At 38.8% G+C, this 20,945-nt stretch overlaps 4 protein-coding genes and 1 long non-coding RNA gene across 6 annotated transcripts; 2 read left to right on the forward strand and 3 right to left on the reverse strand.

Annotated features, from left to right (window-relative positions):
- The first annotated feature begins 381 nt into the window (after nt 1-381).
- rhof (ras homolog family member F) lies at nt 382-5,861 on the forward strand. The gene is made up of 5 exons (XM_079448605.1): nt 382-2,218; nt 2,743-2,830; nt 3,606-3,715; nt 4,147-4,281; nt 4,410-5,861. Exons 1-5 carry the CDS (start codon nt 2,096-2,098, stop codon nt 4,575-4,577), a joined length of 624 nt encoding a protein of 207 aa, XP_079304731.1. The 5' UTR covers nt 382-2,095; the 3' UTR covers nt 4,578-5,861.
- tmem120b (transmembrane protein 120B) lies at nt 5,338-13,737 on the reverse strand. 2 transcript variants are annotated; one of them, XM_079448603.1, is made up of 12 exons: nt 11,298-11,410; nt 9,995-10,113; nt 9,650-9,766; nt 9,514-9,573; nt 9,327-9,422; nt 9,157-9,246; nt 8,710-8,775; nt 8,553-8,614; nt 8,375-8,467; nt 8,197-8,261; nt 7,641-7,709; nt 5,338-7,568 (listed from the first exon to the last, which is right to left on the reverse strand). In XM_079448603.1, the coding sequence occupies exons 1-12, from the start codon at nt 11,358-11,360 to the stop codon at nt 7,455-7,457; spliced, it is 1,014 nt and encodes a 337-aa protein (XP_079304729.1). In that variant the 5' UTR covers nt 11,361-11,410; the 3' UTR covers nt 5,338-7,454. The 2 variants fall into 2 exon arrangements, with proteins under 2 accessions (XP_079304729.1, XP_079304730.1); XM_079448604.1 differs by lacking the exon at nt 11,298-11,410 and adding an exon at nt 13,603-13,737 and having other exon boundaries at nt 5,867-7,568.
- Nucleotides 12,106-14,088, forward strand: morn3 (MORN repeat containing 3; the record flags this gene model as incomplete). The annotated part of the gene is made up of 5 exons (XM_079448307.1): nt 12,106-12,250; nt 12,537-12,694; nt 12,781-12,940; nt 13,617-13,801; nt 14,002-14,088. 5 exons carry the CDS (start codon nt 12,106-12,108, stop codon nt 14,086-14,088), a joined length of 735 nt encoding a protein of 244 aa, XP_079304433.1.
- Nucleotides 14,089-14,221: 133 nt separating this feature from the next.
- Nucleotides 14,222-16,795, reverse strand: orai1b (ORAI calcium release-activated calcium modulator 1b). The gene is made up of 2 exons (XM_079449156.1): nt 16,511-16,795; nt 14,222-16,004 (listed from the first exon to the last, which is right to left on the reverse strand). Exons 1-2 carry the CDS (start codon nt 16,622-16,624, stop codon nt 15,456-15,458), a joined length of 663 nt encoding a protein of 220 aa, XP_079305282.1. The 5' UTR covers nt 16,625-16,795; the 3' UTR covers nt 14,222-15,455.
- A 1,288-nt stretch (nt 16,796-18,083) lies between these two features.
- On the reverse strand, nt 18,084-20,794 carry LOC306889254. Its single transcript, XR_013786186.1, has 7 exons — nt 19,951-20,794; nt 19,503-19,547; nt 19,336-19,410; nt 19,185-19,253; nt 19,017-19,100; nt 18,649-18,866; nt 18,084-18,527 (listed from the first exon to the last, which is right to left on the reverse strand). It is a non-coding gene; the product is annotated as an uncharacterized lncRNA (long non-coding RNA).
- Between the last annotated feature and the right edge of the window lie 151 nt (nt 20,795-20,945).

Here is a 20,945-nt window from a genome sequence, read left to right on the forward strand (position 1 = left end):
CAGGATAAAGTAGAAGCAGGATTGCGCACTAAGGAACATTTGGGGTTTGTGGGGCGTTGTAGGTGTCTCAGATCTTCTGGTGAATAGATAACACTGTTGCCGGTATGTGGTGTGCAAATTGTTGTGTTTTGCACAGTTTATGGCAATGTCATTTTGCATATTTATATTAGACTGAATGTGTACGGAATAGACTATTACACAAACATCTCATCATCAGGTCATTGCCTTGTTTGTCTTTTAACCGTGTGCTTCCCTCTATGCGCTTTGGGCGACGCCAGATCACATTTATCAGCGAGAACTCTTGCGCAAGGATCTTCGCGTCTCTTTTATGTGTCGTGGTGGCTTGTGTGTGTTGATTTTGTGTTCATCTGTTATAATCTCAAGCAGGTCTGGTGTCAGAATATTCCAGAATGAGGGCGTGTGGACCACACTGTTTCCTGCCGTCCAGCCCAGCTCTGAAGCGGGTCACGAGGCCATTTTGAGGCACTCGTGTGTCTAATTAGGAAAATCCTCGTTATCTTCGTATTCTGCAGTCGTAAGCTGTTTCTAAGCTACAGCTTAAACCTTAGAAGGGAAAAACAGAAGCACAGCGTCCTCTGCGTATGTGCTCGTTTGGTTTCTTTTGCTGCGTACGTGCGCGCAAAGCTCATATCCCCGCGCGCCGAACAGCTGGAGTGGATCCTCGTCAGATTTCGACATTAAGCCGCACCATTAGTCGGCTCGTATAGTTTTTCCTTTCATGGCCGTCCTTTAAATTGTATTACATCTTGAAAAGGATATTCAATACTGGTATGGACTGGCTGTCTTTTTCGCCAGTGTGCTCAATTCGATTTTTAACCCCAGTATATTCCACATTAACAGTGTGGAGACAAAAAACAGATGAAGATCCAATCGACGGTTCACCGTGGAAAATATTAAACTGATATTTAATTTTAAACATTTCTCTTGATATGCTTTTACGATAAAAGACGTTTATGGTAAGTATATCTCAAAGGAAACTCACGATTTTTCTAAAACATGATTAAATCCTGATAAATATCGATTTCCTTATATATATATATATATATATATATATATATATATATGATCTATATGTTATTGTCTGTTTTCCCCGCATGTAAATCCTTCGATGTCGTTCAATCTAAATAAACCATAATATACCAAAATCCAAGTTGAATGTGTTTTTTAAACGGTTTATTTGATTGTCGTTGTATTGGCTTCAGGGGAACACCATCTGGTAATGGTCATCTTATTTTATCTGAGCTTTATGATAACGAAAACTTTTTTGGGGGAAATCTGCTGCGATGATAAATCCGTCAGGAATGTGATAATATAACCTCTCCTGTCTGTAGGTGGTGAGACAAACACACTACAAATCCAATGGGCTGTGATAGCAGTACATGGTAAATTGGTCCAATAAATAAAAAGGCAATGTGTTGTAAACAGAGATCCTACACTGCTCTACAGCTCCTCTATGATTTAAAAGATTTAAAAAAATTCAACACCCTTTTTTTGGGTGGATAATTGTACTAATATGATATAATCTGTCAAAATCTCAATTATCAGAAAATGAATCTAATGTTCATTGCTATTATATTTTGTAGGTGAAATGTTTTAGTATGTAGGCCTACTGTTTAAAGCAACAGTCAAGCGTATCCATCTATGACTCCATTGATGTTAAGCTGTACTCCACCTTCTGGAGAATGTGGAGAATGTGAAAAATGGAGATTTCGATAGCTCTGTTTGCAGGAAGAAAATCTCTCCTGACGGTCCAGAGGGTGTGTCCCAGCCTTTATTTACTCCGCCTAGTGATGACACAGAGAGCTTCTGTGAAGAGAGCGAGAAAGAGTTCTGTTCAATTACAGCAATACGCTCTTATCTAGATTATACTGAAAACACAGTCACATGGTTTGAAAGAAAAAAAGATGATTGTAACCGAGAGGAGGAGGAAGTGAGCGCTGAAAAGCAGCATTCTTACCTGACTCACAGTTTACTCTCACAATATGCTCGCAAAGACTCGGTGACAAATGAATGTACACACTGACACAGCTGTGCACTCGGGCGCCTGCTGGAGAAACTGACTCGGCCGGAGGAGATGACACAGAATATCGCCAGCAATGGCACTCCAAAAGATGAACTTAAAATTGTGGTTGTTGGAGATGGAGGCTGTGGAAAGACATCCCTGCTGATGGTGTACGCCAAAGGAGACTTTCCAGAGGTAAACCTTTGATGCTTAAAGGGGAAGTTCACCCTAAAATTAAAAAATACTGTATTTACGTACTTTGATATTGTTTCAAAGTCATTATTCCCAAATCATTATTGTGTTGAACACAAAAGCAGAATGTTAGGGTCTGACAGCCTCGCTCCCCCTTCACTTTCATCTCATTTCCAATGAAAAGTGAATGGTGACTGAGACTCTGACACTCAGAGGTTTGGTACAACAGGAGAGTGTGTTGGTAAAAGATTTTGAGATTTACAAAGCAGATCAGGATTTTAAAGGGCAACACACATGTCATTTTTTTGACACAACAATCAAGCACCCCATTCTTTTCAGTAGAATGAAACCGTCCACACATTTTCAGGTAGGCTACATTAACAGTTTAATGAGAAGGAACTATTGCAATACGTGTCATTTACACAACATCCTCAGCAAGCTTTTCCAGTCCTAGATAGCAATTCTGGTTTCTGTCGACGCCTTTATTATTGCTGTACTTCTCTAATTTAAAATTGATGTTTTAACAGAAATACGCCCCATCTGTGTTTGACAAATACGTTACAACCGTGTCTTATGGAGGGAAAGACGTTCAGCTAAATCTTTACGATACAGCAGGTAAGTGTCTGAAGGCAGTAGACACACCTTAAAATTCCAAACGTCTCAGTGTCGTCTTCAGTGTCAGGGTTCAACCTTCAAGTTTCTAACATTGAATGTTTCTACGTCCAAATTCATATTTTATGAGTTTAGTTATACAAACATTTCAATAAAACTGTATATTCTGGAGCTACCAAACTGCTGGAAATATATTTACAGATCAGAATAAATCCTGTTACAGTATAGGGTTCAATTATATTTCCCTTTATCAATTTCCCTGTAGTTATTCATACCTTTTATTTAGAAAACTGGTAAGCTAACCTATTGGAAAGCACTTATGAACATAGGAAACTAACATATTTCTTCATAATAAAGTTGTCATATTTGTCTCACCGAACAAATAATCGTTTTATTTACGCAGCGAGACGCTTCCCCATTTCCGCTTTAAACATTTTCTTATTATATTTCAGTTTCTCTCTTATCTTTGTACAAATTGCATGGCCTTTTCTGCTAAACAAGTGCTTATCTGAGACGCCCGGACTAGACTCTCTTTGCTTCGCAGGAACAGGACGTTGAAGTCAGGATGTGGTTTTCTTACCACACTTCAGTTTTCAAAATACTCTTGTTCATAAAATATGAGTTATAAGAAGACGCTCCGTGGTCTCTACAGATCTGCGGAGGTGTTTTTCAGAAGCGTCTGCATAGAAACCCCAAATAAAGTTTTCCGTGTGTCTGCCAGTGTGATAGAAACACATGTGATTTGATTGTGATACGAGTCGTCTGTGTGTGTTTACAGGTCAAGAAGACTACGATCGCTTGAGGCCTCTCTCGTATCAAGACGTAAACCTTGTTCTCCTCTGTTATGATGTGACAAATCCAACCTCGTTCGACAACGTCACGATAAAGGTGAAATAATAAACTCTAAACGTGTAGGAAAACACACTTTGGAGAGTCTCAAAGAAACAACAGAGAGTTTCAGCATTCTCATTCATTTCTTCAGAACTTTAATGCTCAGGTCTATGCTATTCATTCAAGTCAATATTTGTCCCTGGTGTGTTATTTGGAAAAAGAGACATCTGCTGTAACATTTTGCTCTGGACTAGTTTGTGAGCTGATAAACTTTGACCTGAACATGAGAACATTATACAGCTCTGCTACGGATCGCCACTGAAAACAAACAGTACTTTTGGAACCTTCCATTCATTCTGTTGGTGGTGTCTTGTTAGTCAGCTAAGAGGAATGCAGCGAGCCTTTTCATACATCAAAATAAAGAAAACATTTATTCATGGTCAAGTTATTTTTGCGTGTTCAGTTTTGGTTTTATCTCTCCCCCGCAGTGGTACCCAGAAGTCCATCATTTCTGCCACGACACCCCCATCATCCTGATAGGATGCAAGACAGACTTAAGAAAGGACAAAGAGAGGATGAGAAAGCTCAAAGCCTTAGATACGGCACCTATCACCTACCTCCAGGTATACAACAGCACTTACAGGCACAGAACAAAGCTTATGTCACAAATATTGTACTTTGTTAAAGTCGACATGACACTGCATTCTTGACTTATCGACTGTTCTTGTCACTATATCTCATATTTCAATAGGGTGAGGCGATCCGAAAGCAATTGAACGCTGAGGTATACCTGGAGTGTTCGGCTAAATACAGAGAAAACGTGGAGGACATTTTCAGAGAAACAGTCAAGCGAGCGCTAGCAGCAAGAGCCAAAGCAAAACACGCCCGCAGGAAGAAAAAACACTGCAGCATCCTGTGACCACTGCAAGAAAAACCTTTTATAAACGAATATGAAAAGAAATGGCTGAGCCGTTTCGAAGGACAAGAAGTGAGTGTTTTCTCACAGTCTCGGACCACGTGGTTTTTCAGATTGTGAGCCACATCTGCCTTTGGGTGTTGTTGATACAGTATGACCTGATAAAATGCAATGATGGCAATGCACGAAATGAGATGTTGCTGAAAATGCTGCCGTTGTCTCAGGAAAGACATTGATTTGTGTATCTGGTTTCCCTTTGGTTAAAGTGATGGTGCACTGCTGAAGCACACAACTGATGAAGGTTAATAACTGCCTGTATTGTGCACTGGGATGTAACATGTTACTGTTATGCAATTCTTTTGATTCACATGCACATTTGTTGGGTATGGGCAAAACCTACTGCGGTAAGGTACAGTGATAGTATAAGATGCAATATTTTGATATAATAGTTATTCAAGCATGATATTTATGTATGCATGTGGCGTTTACATTGTCCCTCTAGTCCTATGAAAATGAACCATGGTATTAAATAAAATCAAAAGCACAAAAAACGTGGTTGGTATAAACTATTGGAACCACAAATCAACCATGGTATTTGTAGTAAAGTGACGGTGAAAATCTCCCAAAAACAGACTTCTAGTTGAGTTTTACTATAGTAAAACCATGGTTAACTTTCATAAAAGTTAGAGAATACCATAATGCTAGTGCTTCCGCAGGGCATGCCCGACAACATGGTAGTACAAGGATTATTCTGTATTTTCTTGTGTTGCTGTTTTGACCATTTCAACAGATTTTTCATTGTTTATTTAGTTTGATTCATTCCCACGTTTAAATAAAAAAGTCAGAAATTCTTAAACAAGATATTGCCTTGTGTGTAAACCCTTTTTATCCCCATCCCCAAAGAACTGTGAAATCGAATATAAAGGTATAGTTTGTGCATTCGATCTTTTGTTACTACAGCAGTGGATTCATGTCATTTTAAATGATATAATGTTCAAATGATAGAGCCTTCACTTTCCTTTCAAAACAAATTTGGTAAAAATATAACAACGATCTTCTTGCGGCTAGTACATCAGCTCCTGTTAAGCAGGATGTGACTGTAGGAACGGAAGTCTCGGTATACTTTTGCGTGACAATACAGACCTGAGGACTAAAGAAAAAGTTCACCTACAATAACAATTCTTTGTACTGTTGTTTGGTTACCAACACTCTTCAAAATAGATTTTGTGTTCTGTAGAAGAAAGTCAAACACATTTGGAATGACGAGGGTGAATAAATGAAGAAACAACTGTCACGTTTGTGGTCATTCTATAAAACACTACACACTTGGTTATACAAGCACGCTTTGAAAGGGTCATTTGTATAAATACAAAATCTAAATTGTGTTATTAAGGATTAGAAAAATGTCTATATATTAACAGTGAAAGCTTCAGCTATCATGTCTAAAGACAGAAAAACAGCTCTTCAGCCCTCTGCTGGTCACAGCATGAATAACACTCTGGTTTTCACATGAGGCCACAGAGGTTGCGTCACATCGACTTTATTTGCCTTTATGGCGAATTGAAATTCAGCTCGATGTCTAACTGACCCTCTGGAGATGTTTTGTTTTGTTTGAGGGCTCCATGTTCAAGCAAGTGCAGTGATCTCGATGCAAAAAGATGTTATATACAAAACATCTTCAGTATCAACAAATGATTTGATAAAAAAGCATTTCCCAACAGAAGGAATCCCTTTAATTACAGTCTACCCCTTCACTTCCAATTTACAGAGCTTATGACAAGAATTCAGAGAACCCTTCTGAGTAGTGCATGATCTCTAGACAAAACTAAACCAAATGTGAACAGACATCAAATATGAGCTTTAAGGCAAAAATATTCCAGCAACTAAACTCAATTTCTCTCTCAAGTCAGTTTAGAGATATTCGAAAAAGTTTTGTCAGCAAGTTCCCTGAATCAAAAACGCTGCATTATTAGGCAACATTAAATCCCTTTGTTACAATGGTCAGTAAAAGTAGATATTTGCTAAATCATACAGGCTTTAGAAGCAGCGCAGCTCTCCTTATCGCAGTAGATGCAATTGTAACAGTATCGCAAACTCAAAGTTGACTGAATGCACTTACTATTCAGCAACCCATTAACTTTTAAAGCAGCTGAATATCGCTTTGTTCGGTCTCAAATTTCCTACTATGAAACTTTAATGTAGTTTATTGCCATTGTTAAAAGTACAAATCCATATTTAAGGTGTCACAAATTATCATGTGACCTTGACTAAGATTCCGGCCTCGCTTAACTGCACCGACAACCTAAAACGTGCAGGAACACATTTGTCCCTTTGGTAAAATTTGTTCCCCACAACACTAAATGCATGAACTTTAGTTTAAATGTCTCCTAGGAGAGAAAGTATTTGTTCTGTTGCACATTAATGACTATCCAGCTTTGTTTAAAATGGAAGAAAAATCCCTTTGGTTCACCAACTAGCAGTTCTACAACCTCAAAGCTGCATTGCATAAAGTTGAAATGTGGCTTTTTTAAACATCTTCATGCACATGAGCGAAATAAAAGGGAATCCTCTCGTATTTAGAATACAGTGTTTTAACGTTTACAGTGAAGGTTTTCAGTGGTTCCTAACCCATATGTTAGCCTCTAATAGCTGTGATTGCATAAATAACAGCAAAAACAATACGCAACGAAAGGGCAACTTGACACATAATCTTGAGTTTCCACAGCCGTCCCAGATATCATCCGACATCGCCCCTTTCAAACAGCTCCTGCGACACCCAGATTGAACATCGAGAGACAAAACAAGTTTGTGCGCTTTGCACTTTAGTTCTGTGTTCCGCAGCAGACTTGTCGGATGAGAACGCTTACATTCAACCTCTCATCAGTTCTTCTTGACCTTGTTTTTGTTCTTCTGGATTTTGTGATGGACCACTTTCAGTGTAGTGAGAAAATTCCCCAGGAACAGGACGAGAAATGTCAAGGCTAACATGAACACCTACAATATAAAAGAAATGTCAATCAAATTAACAAAAAATGCTTTTCTACCGTAAAAGTAAACTGTCTTTACCTGCCACTCTTTGCAGTCTTCCCGGGCAGAAAGATTAAAAAGAGTCACAGCATTGTACAGCTGCCAAAACTGATCAGGAAAAAAAAAAAACACAACACAATATCTTTCATGCCACTGAACCAAATCAATCCAAACGTCCATTCAAACTGATGTTCAGTTTCCACAGCTGCTACAGCCTCAAACGCATATTCACATAAATCACGTACTTATACATTTAAGTTTAAGTAGAACCATGAAGCCCCCATTAGGATTTCTAAGTTTCCTAGCCACCATTACGGCCATTCTTTGGTTGATATTAGACCCTAAATGTTAGCAAGCTGATCTAAATGTTGCACATGAAACATTTGGTTTGTGGTTTAAGTGCTTAAGTGGTCAGGCATGTATAAACTCAGCAGAGCTAAAACAAAAATCGGAAATCAAATACAGTTTGTCTGTATGGCTGTATTAAAGCAATCCATATTTAAAATGCAGAATATTCTATATCAAATATATACCCTTATCTATAAGAATGTGTAAAATCATCTGAAAAAAACAAAAAAGAACCACTGGTACTCACATGGCCAAAGAACAGAAAGGGAAGAACAAACGTGAGTCCCCTCCACATCCATGACTGAAAACCTTCTGCCAAGGAAACAAAAGAAGACTCCAAACATCACGCTGGATCTGGATTCATGCGAAACATGCACCACAGTGTGAACGCACTCTTGATTCAGATCAAGCATGTAACGTCTTACCCACAGTGAGGTCCAATTGGTTTCTTTCCCCCAGAGCTCGTAACCGATACAAGCAGCCACTCTGATAATAATACTGAAGAAACTGCACACAACCTGACAAGTAAACAAGAAGCATCATCATAAAACAACAGCTATGAACACGCCATCAACGCAAGCCAGATGAAACTGGTTTACATACTCTGAAAAATGGAGAAGGCCAAGAACTGACTTCTAAACATCTGATACATTGGACCTTCTGGCCTTTAAAGACAATAAAGAGGAAAGTTAGACAAACAAGGTAAAAAATGGAATGGATGGAATTGTTCTCTTTAAAAAACATTATTAGTCTCGCTTACCATGTCAACATGACACCTGATAAAAAGGTAGAGACATAATGATGTGAAACCCACCAGCCTTTAATTCTACAGGAAAGGGAAGAAAAATGTAAGAGCAGACAAAACAATTTTTTTTGAGGTGTGTGGATTGCACAAATCAAAACGCAACATTTGGAAAGCAAAATTTAAACGTTTAATGTATAACATACATCTGTTACCGTAACACTGAAACCCTGATCACCTCAAGTCTCATCTATATCTTAATAAACAGTGACAGCTACCAAATTCAATTTGTTCCCCAACTTAATAAGCATTTAACCTCATTATAAAAATGCAATAACAACCCAATCAGATGTTATTTTACTGCAACTCATCCATGCCAGGGTCATGGCTTTGATTCATTGCGTTCACTGTGCATATTTCTGGAATCAAAGCATTTGTTGAATGCATACATTTAGGTCAACTTACCGTGAGCCATTGTTTATCAGGATACTCTCCCTTATTGTCAATGTGCAATAGTACCAAACCAATAAAAAGTTGAAGATTTCATCAATAACCCTGTGAAGAAATAGCATGTGTACATGTTACAGTCCAAAATCGTTAATATAGATTAACAGTAAGATTGTCTTTACACTCACCGATAGTTGAGAAGGAAGAGACATGTAATGGCGCCAAACAATAGTATTATAGTCATATAAAGTTTGAACTTTTCATATTCATCTTTGTATGCAAACCTGTTTTAGAAAACACAAAGTCGGTCGGCGGTTTTGTATGAGGAAATTTCCCTGGCAGCTTAAAACACTGACCTGCTCACATCTGACTTACTTGGCATGGTTGCTGAGGAGCGTAACGTTCACATTTCCCAGGACCAAGTTTAAATACAATCTGTAAAGAAGAGAGCCAGTTTAAAACAGGAACAAAGGCCAAAGATCTAACAAAATGTCATTTCAAATAAACTCACCCATTTTTCTTTGGCAAATAGGCCTCCATGTCAAAAAAGACATTTTGCTTTTCTTTAATTTGTCCCTGTAGATCCTTAATATCTTCAGACTCTTTGTCACCGCAGGTACTTGCGCACCTGTTCAAAAGAAAAGAGAAAAGGATTCCCCTATTGTGAATGTGTGCATTTTATACGCAACATAAAAAAATACTTAAGGCAGGTGTTCATTAAAATATGAACGTTTCAACCTAAAATGTTTTCGTCAGGCAAACATCATGCTCATTTGAAAAGCAATTTATAACAAAAAACGTATACAATTGAACATGAACCAGAGATTTTGGGTAGTATAATAAACTTGGCACATACTTATGAAGACTTTGCTTAAGGTCTTTAAGACCCCTTCTCTGTTTGACAATGGCATTGCTGCACATCGCCTGGAGGTTTGTCAACTCCTCTAGCTTCTGTCTGTAGACTTTGTGCGTTTCCTAAAACAAAATATCACACAATATATCAATCCACTGAAAGATTTCCTGTTTGGATTTTAAATACACGTCATTCTAAAAAAATGTAAATACACTGCTCCGCCCGTTCAACCAAGCCCTGATAATTTGAACCACATGTCATATAAAAACCACGTCATGATTCTAACGACTCACAAGAGACAAAATCGTGTCCCTCCCTGTATTACAGTTTAAAACACTTCCATTCCACGAACCATAACAAGGCTGCTCAAGTCCGATACCCTACATGAGGGGTCTCGCGAGCTTTGCAGGGGTCATTTCTTAAATCGCCCACCTCTAATGAGCATTCTACACGAATACATACATTCACCACGGTCTATATGACCAATACGGCCCTTCCTCATCACATATCTGACAACCTCTCTGGGTCAGGGTGGGCATGAAATTTAAAATGGAAGCAATGCCAACTTTGGGCATGGACATTTTGAGCATGATGCAGTCTGCTTGGGATATTTTAAGCATCGGCCAATCTATCCCATTAATCCTAATGATGCGTGATGCAGTTATCCACTATAAATTTGACTGTTTATCTCAGTAACAAGTGACAAGCATAAAAAGGTTCTATAAAAGTATCACGGTGAAGTAATATTATCAAATGTTAACTTTTCATTCACATGCCATGACATTTACATGGTACTCCAAGAAATCCATGATACACATCCAAAAATATAGTATTACCATGGCAGCATGTCCTAAAAACCACTGTGGTCCTTGAGAGAGAATGAATCTCGGAGAAAATTGAGTCATGTGAACATTGAAGCAATGATTCACTCTCCATCTGACCTGACCATCACGATCGATCATATGAGTGAAGTGTATTTTTAACAGTTGGGCAACACTGTAACTCATCTCAGTTAACATCTAACGTTAACCAGGTTTGTCCTGTTAAACTCGTAAATCATTATCAGATCATCATAAGATACCGCACACACACGCATATATCATACTTACAAACAAACACACGTACTATTACTGACGATTGTTAAGTTACTTAATGACTGATGCTGATTTAACACACATGGAGAGCAACAAAAGAAAGCTATAGCCTGTTAGCCACATAATACACAATCCCTTCGCTTTATAACTCACACGTGCTTCATCCTTTAGCTATCGGGGGCGCAAATAACGTCAATGTGTTCAATTCAAACCTGTAATTGTTGATATTCCTGCTCGATTTCTGCCCATTCACTTTGACATCTCTCCAGTGACATTGTATCCGTCTGCGCTCACGCTGCTCTGCCGCACACTGCCGCTAATGGGCGCTGCAGCTATTTATATCACCTCCGCTTGTTCGGCATCCAGAGTTTCGAGGACAACACCGCCGCCTAGCGAACGGGAGCGCCGGCGACCGTACATACGATTGGTCGAGGCTTGTCGCTAGGTTACCGTACACGAAGTCTCACGAGACGTATTAGCGAGTAACATGTTCATTTTCAATGTCTAAATACGGATTTATTTCAAGTGTGTAAAGTTGAAGTGTTGATTTGCACATCAGATATTTTACGATTAGATCATTTTTTACATTAAACGTGCGGTGAACTTTAAGTTTAGTGGTCTGTGTAGTTGAAAACGTCACAGGTATGATCTAACTTCTCTGAATCTAAAGTAAAATTGGAGTTTGGTTCCAAAATGAGAGAACTTTTTTTTGTTTTTTTGTGTGTTTTATTGTTTCATTTAGCCGTTGATTGTGATAAAAAAACAAGAGTTATCTCATTTTGAAACCAAACTCTTCATATGTACATACGCTATTGCATTTCTATGCTATTTATTGTATGCTTTAACAGCATGCCATTTTTTACTATGGTACTGCCATGATAAAATAAAGTTAAATAAATTCAAATAACTCATAGGTAACCCTAACCATGGAAACGCCATGCTACTTTTTGTTTAGTGAAACTGGTGTATTTCCGCTGTCTGTGATGTGCATTACGCAATCTTTCTCTTTTCTTGAGCAGCATGCCTTTTTTAAAGAAACCCCAGACCTCTGAACCCCTTGTAAAAGTATGGGACAAAAAAGCCCAGAAATGTGGACTTCACCACACCGTCTATTCAGCCAACGGAGATCAGTACAGGGGCGAGTGGTTGGACAATAAGAAACATGGTAATACTTTAAGGATCGAAGGACCTTTAAATAACACATATAAAACTTGGCAACCCTTTCAGATCAGGCTGGTTCACAATAGAACCGCTCAAATCCTGCTTTCCTTCTGGCAGTTTGAATGGACAGGTCTTACTTACTTATGTTTAGATCCTTATGGTGTGAGTTACGTTTAGTGTTAGACATAAACGCTTCAGACTAATGGCTTATCAAAGCCAGACCCGGCAGAATATGAATTACATTTCGCCATTTACAAAATGTTCCTGAACGTAGCTTTTACTCTGATAAGGAAAGGGGATGCAGGTTTGGAAGAAAGCAGGAATAATCTTTGATGGGGACTGGAGTCGTGGAAAGCGAAACGGATATGGACTGCTTGCCAAGTTTGACCCTGAGAAGAAAGAATATGTGAGGGTGTATGCAGGTTGTTGGAAGAATGACAAGAAAGAGGCAAGTTCAAACTAGTTTAGCTAAATAAAAGATTATATGGACCATATATTCTACAAATAGTTTTAATCTATCTTGCTTATTGAAAGGGTGCTGGGAGATATTTCTACAGTCCATCTGCTTTTTATGAGGGACATTGGAGTAGAGACCAGAGAGCTGGATGGGGAAGAATGGAGTATGAAAACGGTGATGTGTATGAAGGCGAGTGGCTTGAGGATAAGCATCATGGACAGGGTGTGCTGATTCTGGGTAAGGACTGGAAACCATGAGTGATGCACAAAAATATAAAGGATATCATTTGTTATTATCCAAAGTCTTATTAATGTATTGTGTGCAAATGTTTACTTGTTTCTTTTTGTGAATAAAACAAACCTTTGTTAAAAAATCCTTTTTACTACAGTATACTTGCATACATATAAAGCATATTATTCATGTGTCAATAATTATTCAAGTAATCGTTCACCCAAAAATGATTGACTTTCCCTTGTGTCATTTCAAATATGCAGAAAACCAAATCAATTTTGGAGACGTTTAATTGTATGGACACAAAACACTTTTAGTTTTTGGTTGAACTAGCCCTTAAATATGAATCTATTAGCTCAACATCAGCTGATTTACACAATTAGACACTAAGGCCTGGTTTCAGAGACAAGGCTTAAGGCCAGTCCCAGACTAAAATAAAAATTGAGCCGTCTAAAGTGAAACCAACTTGTACTAATACATGTTCAAATATGTCAGTGCCATTGTTTTGTCTCGAGATGCAAACCAGTCATGTGTTTTGCAAGCAATTTTTATAAAAGCAACTTAAATGTCCTATTTAAACTAATGCATAGTCCTAGTTAAAGATAAGCCTTGTCTGTGAAACCAGGCATTAATGTCTGTGGCTGTGAGAAATACTTTAGAGTTTTTACCTTTTTTGGTGAAGCAAATGGAAACCGCTATGTAGGCACGTGGCGGGATGGAAAGAAGAATGGCCATGGCAGGTTCTTCTATCTGGACAGAGGTCAGCTGTATGAAGGATTCTGGGTCGATGGTGTTGCCAAGGGTGGAACACTGTCAGATTTTGAGAGAGAAACAGCACCCAGTCCCACTATGTATCCAATTCCCAAGGTAAATGTTTTGCATAAGTAACTCGCTTGTTATTTTGCATGATCTGATTTACATTTTAACGGCACAAAATGCAAATATAACTTTTATTAGTTTTTGACTCTTGTTAAAGCCAACAGCACAAAATATGAATCCGTTGTTTGGCTACATGTATTGAATGCTGGAATACTTTGTAAATAACTGTCTTTTCACATCTCTCTAAGGTTTGCTTACTGGATCCACAGTCTGTATTGATGGAAGCACAATCATATTTGACTGACGATGGTGAAAACTCAACAGTAGCATCCTGACAGTATATTGTCTCTTGAACTCGTATGGAAATATGTTTATGTCTCCGTATTAAAATGTGTAACACAAAGAGCTGTTGTTACATGATGTCAAATGGCCTTGGACAAATCCTCAATTGATGAATTATAAAACAAACAGGTGTAAAATGTAGTTTTATTTAAGACTTTGTTTAAAAATATATCAAATCCCAGCAATGTTTGCAATGATAAAAGTGAAAGAGTTATACATTTCGAAACATTTAACATGACTTACAATATCATATTTTATCATTTCATTGATCTGTCCTTTACAATACTGAACATGATCATTGAAGGGAATTTTTTTTTATATACTTTACACTCTTAGTGTACAGGTTTTTGGCATACAGAAAGTATTCCAAGTTACTCACCTGTAGTTTAGCCCTTCCGATGTTGGTATCTTGATCAATCATACTGTTTTAATCGCTTTATCGAGATCTGCTGAGGAAACTACGGTTAGCACTCCAGTGATAATCAAAAACTTTGTTAAAAAGTGATTGCTAATATAATCATACAATCCTGCCAAACCCTGACAGCCAAAAGTACTTGCTTCCAAATTTCAAAATGACCAATGGTCCATTTAATAGGACATTGAAATACTACCAAAAAAGGACATAGAAACACGATGCTGTTGTATTAAGTGCCTACATTTCTATTAATATGTTTGGCAGGACACATTTGAATGTTTTAAACATTTATTTATAAATGAAATTATAGGGATTTCTTTAATAAGACTAAGTTTTTGATTTAGCCGCTTCCCAGCAAAAGAAAGTGTCCCCTGTACCAACATAAACTTAAAAAAGAGCCCTCACATCAGTTTTGAAAATATTAGCAGTTTTCTTTGGGAGTCCTGTACACAAAATCCTCACTGTGTAATGTAAACCGTGTCATTCTTTTACTTGATAAAAAACATGTTGTCAAATAGTTTTGCACACTATTTTAACTAATGGCACATTTGAGGTTGGGTTTGGAAAAGAACTATGAATTCCATTTGATGATCGTAGGGGTTCAAAGATTAAACATTTCCCTTAAGACTCTCTCTTGGTTTACAAAGTTGGCAAAGCTGCCATACTGAAAATAAAACACTTCGTGGTGTTAAAAGGATGAATAAAATAGAAAGTACTACACAAATCTAATAAACATGCAGTGGATGCTTTCACAGTTCAATCGAAGCTCAAATAAATGTTTTTCAAAGCCGGCAGAAACAGAACACAAATCCCCAACACATTTACAACCGGACACTTTGGTGTCGACGTGCAACAAATAGACAAATACTCTTTTTAAAAACACAAGTAATGACAAACACAGAACTTTACATATCAACTCTTCCCCAAACTCAAAATACAAGAAAGTTAAGGGTAAAGTGAACCGTGCGTTTGTAAGGTAGATGCCTCTCCTCTATGGTCCAGTTCATTTTGCAAGTCCTCCAATTCCTCCAGCTCTCGAAACTGCCTGTCAGTCTTGTGGCTGACCAGCGAGCGATAGAAATGCACAGCGAAGACGATAAAAACCAAGCCGAAAGGCACCATGATAGAGGTAGACGTGATCGCAGCAGCCACTCCAGCAGAGATTGTGCCATTTTTCTGGTTTTTATGCTTTATGGGTAAAAATTTGACCCAGCACAGCAAGACCACTTCAGCCAGGAAAAGCAGCGTTCCGATGACGGTGGAAAAGGCCCAGGCCAGCTCAATGTGGCGATGCATTCGCTCGTGAGGTGATTCCTTCACCGAGTTGAGGTTGTGCACGTTGCTGACCGCTTCGATGTTTGGTAGGATGCAGGTGCTCACCATGAGGGCGAACAAGTGGACGGCCACCAACACAGTGGTGCAGGCGCTAAATGCAATAAGCAGTCCTGGAGGATAGTCGTGATTGCTATCAAGCTGCACTTCTACCATGGCCACCTGTTGCATGAGAAGCAAAGATAAAACTGAATCTGTTACGCTGCTCAGTTACCAAAAGTTACAAATCAGTGTTCCTGTTGTAAATGTAATATTTTGTGCATGTTTTATTGTGAAACACAACTATACTGTATATACTACAAGTAGGGTGTGGCATTGCATGACATCGTAAACTAAACCTTGATGCACGTTTCTCTTTCCTGAAAGTGTACTGTGGAAGTAGTGAAATGTTGATGCATCCGGTTCGTCTCGTGACACTCACTTCTTCAAAGTGAGAACAACTGCGAGTGTCTGTGTGTGTGTGTGTGTGTGTGTGTGTGTGTGTGTCTGTGTGTGTGTGTGTGTGTGTGTGTGTGTGTCTGTGTGTGTGTGTGTGTGCGCGCTAAAAACTTGCCGTTTTAAGCCACGTCAATGCAAACCAACGTAATTTTTGCACATGCACGCGATTCCGTATTTGCGTCGTCAATCGGGCATCAACATCAGTACACAAACAAGAAGTGGGAACTCACCATTGCGAAACCTGATAAAAGAGCCGATGTGCGACTGGAGGCTTTGAGTTTCGCTCTGCTCAAATAAAGCTTTCTCCAGGACAACGCCTGTAACGAATGCTCGCTTCGACTCATGATAATCCGACGAAAGGTTCAAAGGAAGCTAAGAAAGAGATCGTGTAAACATTCATTCGCGAGTTGAGCCGAAATGCGGCATTGCTTCGGGTGAATGACGCCGAAGATCCAGTCAGCTGGCTTGACCGAGCGAAACTGCATGCATTACCCACAAGTCTCTGCGGCGACGCCACAACGCTGATTTTTAGCGGCTAGGTGTGACCCATTTCTTTTTACAACGCTTGTAAACAAAAATTAAATAATACATAATAAAAAAGTATATAGAACAAATTTCAACAGGGAACCAGTTGTATTATTTATAACGCTATTTATGTGTTAAATTGTTTATCCTAAACTGTTTCGTACACTGTGAGCTGTACTTTATTGCATCCATGGTTATTTATCAATTCTATATTTGTAAGGACAAATTAGCACATTTTAAAACCATGATCTCAAACAGCCGTATGACATCTTCAGGCTGAAATACACCACGACACTTTTGCTCAGATTTTCAGTCTGTGCCATTCTGCAGATTCGACCAGTTAGTGAGCAAGTGTAGTTTAAAAAAATCTGTGCAGGTTTAAAAGTCTTGTAGTGTATTCAAGTACATCCAGTATAATAAAAACAATATAAATCTATCGCATCATTTATTATGAATGTATTAGTTATACTGGGGTTTTAATGGAAACCAAAGGTATCTACTGGTAACGTGCTGGGCCTGGTTGCATCTACTGGATGGAAACCAATTGAACACTATTGAATTCCACTGGAATAAGGGTTTTCATTTCGTAATAACTGAATGCTTAACTATAGAGATAGTTAATAGTATTTGTAACCATTAGAATTAAGGTTTGCAAGTGGAATCTGATTCAAAATCAACAATACTGGTAAATGTATTTCTTCTTTCAAATTTGAAGACGTTAAAGAGATACGAGTGTATCATGTGTGCTGATGATGACACACACATGCATGCTTCCTGGACGTCCATTTTGCGACACGAACGTGAAAGTGTAGCATCAGGACCAACAACTGTTTCGAAACGGCAAAACTCGAGACGGCACACATGCATTACACACTATATATAGTGCCCATAACAACAACAGCAGCAGCGCGTGCGTAATCGCGCGTGCCAAACAGGAGAAAGAAAATGCATTACCCAGATAGCAATGAGTCGACGGCCCACCGGCGGTCCTCCGGCGGCAGTAGAAGCGTCAGAAAGGCGTAAATGCAAACGCGTCTGACGGCGCCCCGCCGGCGGCAGCCGCTATTTAAAAGCGGCAGCCGGCGTTCTACCGCCTTCGTTCCGCGGATGGCCCGCGTGCCAACCGCCGTTCAGCCGCCGTTATATTGCAGGCGGCTCTTCCGCGGCCCGTCGGCTATTTTCGTGCGTTTTGCCGCCGCTTATTGTGTATATATATATATATAAAATACTTATATATTTCTAGCGTGCAGTTTATAAAGAATGAATCATCAAACCAGTCAATTTCCCATTTGGCGTTTTAATTCCACATTTCAAAGTACAGTAACTGTGTAGAGCACTGAAATGTAAGTACTAAAGAACATGCAGGTTTACAAAAACAATGTTGGTAAAAAAACATTACAGTCAAATTAGAACACTTACAATAATTGTTAATTTAAAGAGGTCAGCTCTGGGATGAAAATAATTAGGCTACCAGTAAATATATCAAGTAATGCGGATATTTGGCACCAAATAATTTGAGGTATAACATCACATTTACAAGTAATTTCTAACAAAAGGATAGTAAGGTACAATGGTCTTCAGGAACAGGTCTCTAAAACATGTTTTATTCTCTACACCGGTCCAGGTTGTATTAATGGAAAGGTGATTAGAGAAGATACTCTGAAGCATTCGCCACACGGTTGTCTTTAGGTCCCTCCCACATTTGATTGCCAAAAACCGAAGCTGAAAATCCAAGTGTTACAAATTAAATTTCTCTGAAGTTTCTCATACATAAATGTGACATGCAGTGTACAATCTTAATTTTACTTTTTAGATTACCCTACAGCGAAATTAGCAAACTTACCAGTCGTTCCTGGAGCTCTTTATCCTGCCTCAAAGTGTTGTCAAGCAACACCAAAATCTTCCTGGGTGTCTAGGGGGAGTTACACCCTGGCAGGGATATCTCTCCAACAGACACATTGGCACTGAAATGTTGCAGCATAGTGTCCATTTTGTTGTCCATGCTACGCACAACATCACCAAACTCTCCAAGACGTCGCAGCATTAGGGTCTGATCTGCACCTACAGGGGTTCCCAGAATAAAATAATAAAGTAGTCAGTCCTGGTTCATCAACTACTGAACTATGACATTTATATCTAGGTCTACAACATGTACAGGTGGCCCCAATGGGAATTAAATCAACAACCACAGGTGTTGTTTGCGAGTTGTACCTGATTGCCCAGTGCTAGCAAACGTCTTCAGCATTGTCCCAACTTGCTTCACCTGCTCTTGAAGCGAGCCGCTGTCATCCGAAGCTACAAAATGAAAGGCATATGACAATTTTGGACCTACATCACAGACAAAAAAAGTTAAATTTAAGAAAGAGTGCATGTTCTCACCTGCTTGTGCATCCCCCGGGCTTGGTTCTCCTCCCTCAGGGCTTGGTTCTCATTCTGGAGTCTGAAAATCTACACATATATATATTTTTTTAAACAACAACTTAAGGCACTATTTTTAATATGCACACTAAGACAGAGGCCTACAATATACCTTCGTAGCTGAAAACTTCATGCTGTACACGAGATGCCACGGGAAAGGGGCCTATAACAGAGCGATGACTTTCTCCTATTGATAATCATTGACACGTAAAAATATGTTTGAAGTTATAGCATACATTTAATGAATTGGACTTAAGTTTAGCACAAGGTATTACATACCTCCAGCGTTTTCACCCATAACAGGTTATGCTCTGGTCAAGTTATCTGAAAGAAACCGTGAACAAAACCACATTGTTAATGCCATTTTAGCTACAGGATTAGCAGCATACAGCAAATTAAGTTTTACTAACAACATTGCTTAACCTCAATGTGTACTGTAACAAAGGCAAAACCGCATGTGTTAGCTAACACTTGCTAGCAACTTTAGCTAGTGGATTAAAAGCATACTTGTTCATACAAACAAAATAATATAGACATCGTTACTTTTGTAACAGAAAAAAAACTCAACGCCTGGAAGAAACCAAGTAGCTATTTCAGAAAGTTAATAGTTATAGCGACAACTTTATAAACAACGCTAATTTAGCTCGACTAGTTAGGCAAAAACAAAGATGACTAGAGATTTTATAAAGATAAACAAAAACAACGTACAAAATGAACATGTACTTACTTAAACGATCGTAGTCGATGACAATTATCTGAAATCTGTATCTTGATCCTCTTTTCAAACAAAAACGTGTGACGAGTGATCTTCCAGGATTTGCACACAAGCAACACAGACAGAGAAATGTAACCGGTAACTTCGTCTGCTGCCCCTTTCGACCGGTGGAGGTACTTCGTTTTATGTGCTTTAACTTTCTTAACAATTAATTTGTACAGGTCGCAATTGCAAATTAATCCCTTACACTTGTTAAAGGTCAAATACATTAAAAATCGAGGTCGGAAAAAAATGAGACATAAACGACATTTCCAGTCAGTGCATAAATCAAAGAAATGTAAAAATGTTCACCTAAGTGCATAAAATAATTCGATATATTTTACATATATTACTGTACTCGCTTCAGAGTTTCAAAGTAATTTAAATGTCATTTTCTAAACCTTACTTTAATGGAATCATAGTCAAGAATCTGTTATAAACCCTACTGACTTTGGAGCAAAACAACTATAGCCTGTTGGATATAATTAACATCTAGGCTATTATGATTTTATAACCACTTTAAGTGTGAAAGGTAGTTAAAATGCTGTCAGTTTTACTCTAACTCCTGCACATGGTCGATTTTGAGAAAATTTCAAAGCGGCTTGCCGCCAGCCCGCCGCAGTCCAATAGACGGAGGCAACCGCCAGAGAAAATGAAGCAGTCGGGCCGCCGGCTGCATGCCGGCGGCATCTCGCAAGAAATGGGAGTGACGTATTCGGCGGCAAACGTTTCATCCCCGCCAGCGAGACGCACCTATAGCCGACAGCTTAGGGCTGGCGGCAAAAAGAAGTCTTGCCGATATTTTTTGCTAGCTGGGTATTTGCCCTTAAACTACTTCTACCCTCCAACTCGTGGTTTAAAACACACCGTTGACTCCTAAGCAACCTACTTAGACAAAATGCAAAATTGCTCTTAACCCTAATAACGGCGAACCGCGTGACGTCCCCGCAATGTTTTGATTCTGTTGA

The sequence above is a fragment of the Barbatula barbatula genome (assembly GCF_947034865.1).
Source record: "Barbatula barbatula genome assembly, chromosome: 24".
NCBI lineage: Eukaryota > Metazoa > Chordata > Actinopteri > Cypriniformes > Nemacheilidae > Barbatula > Barbatula barbatula.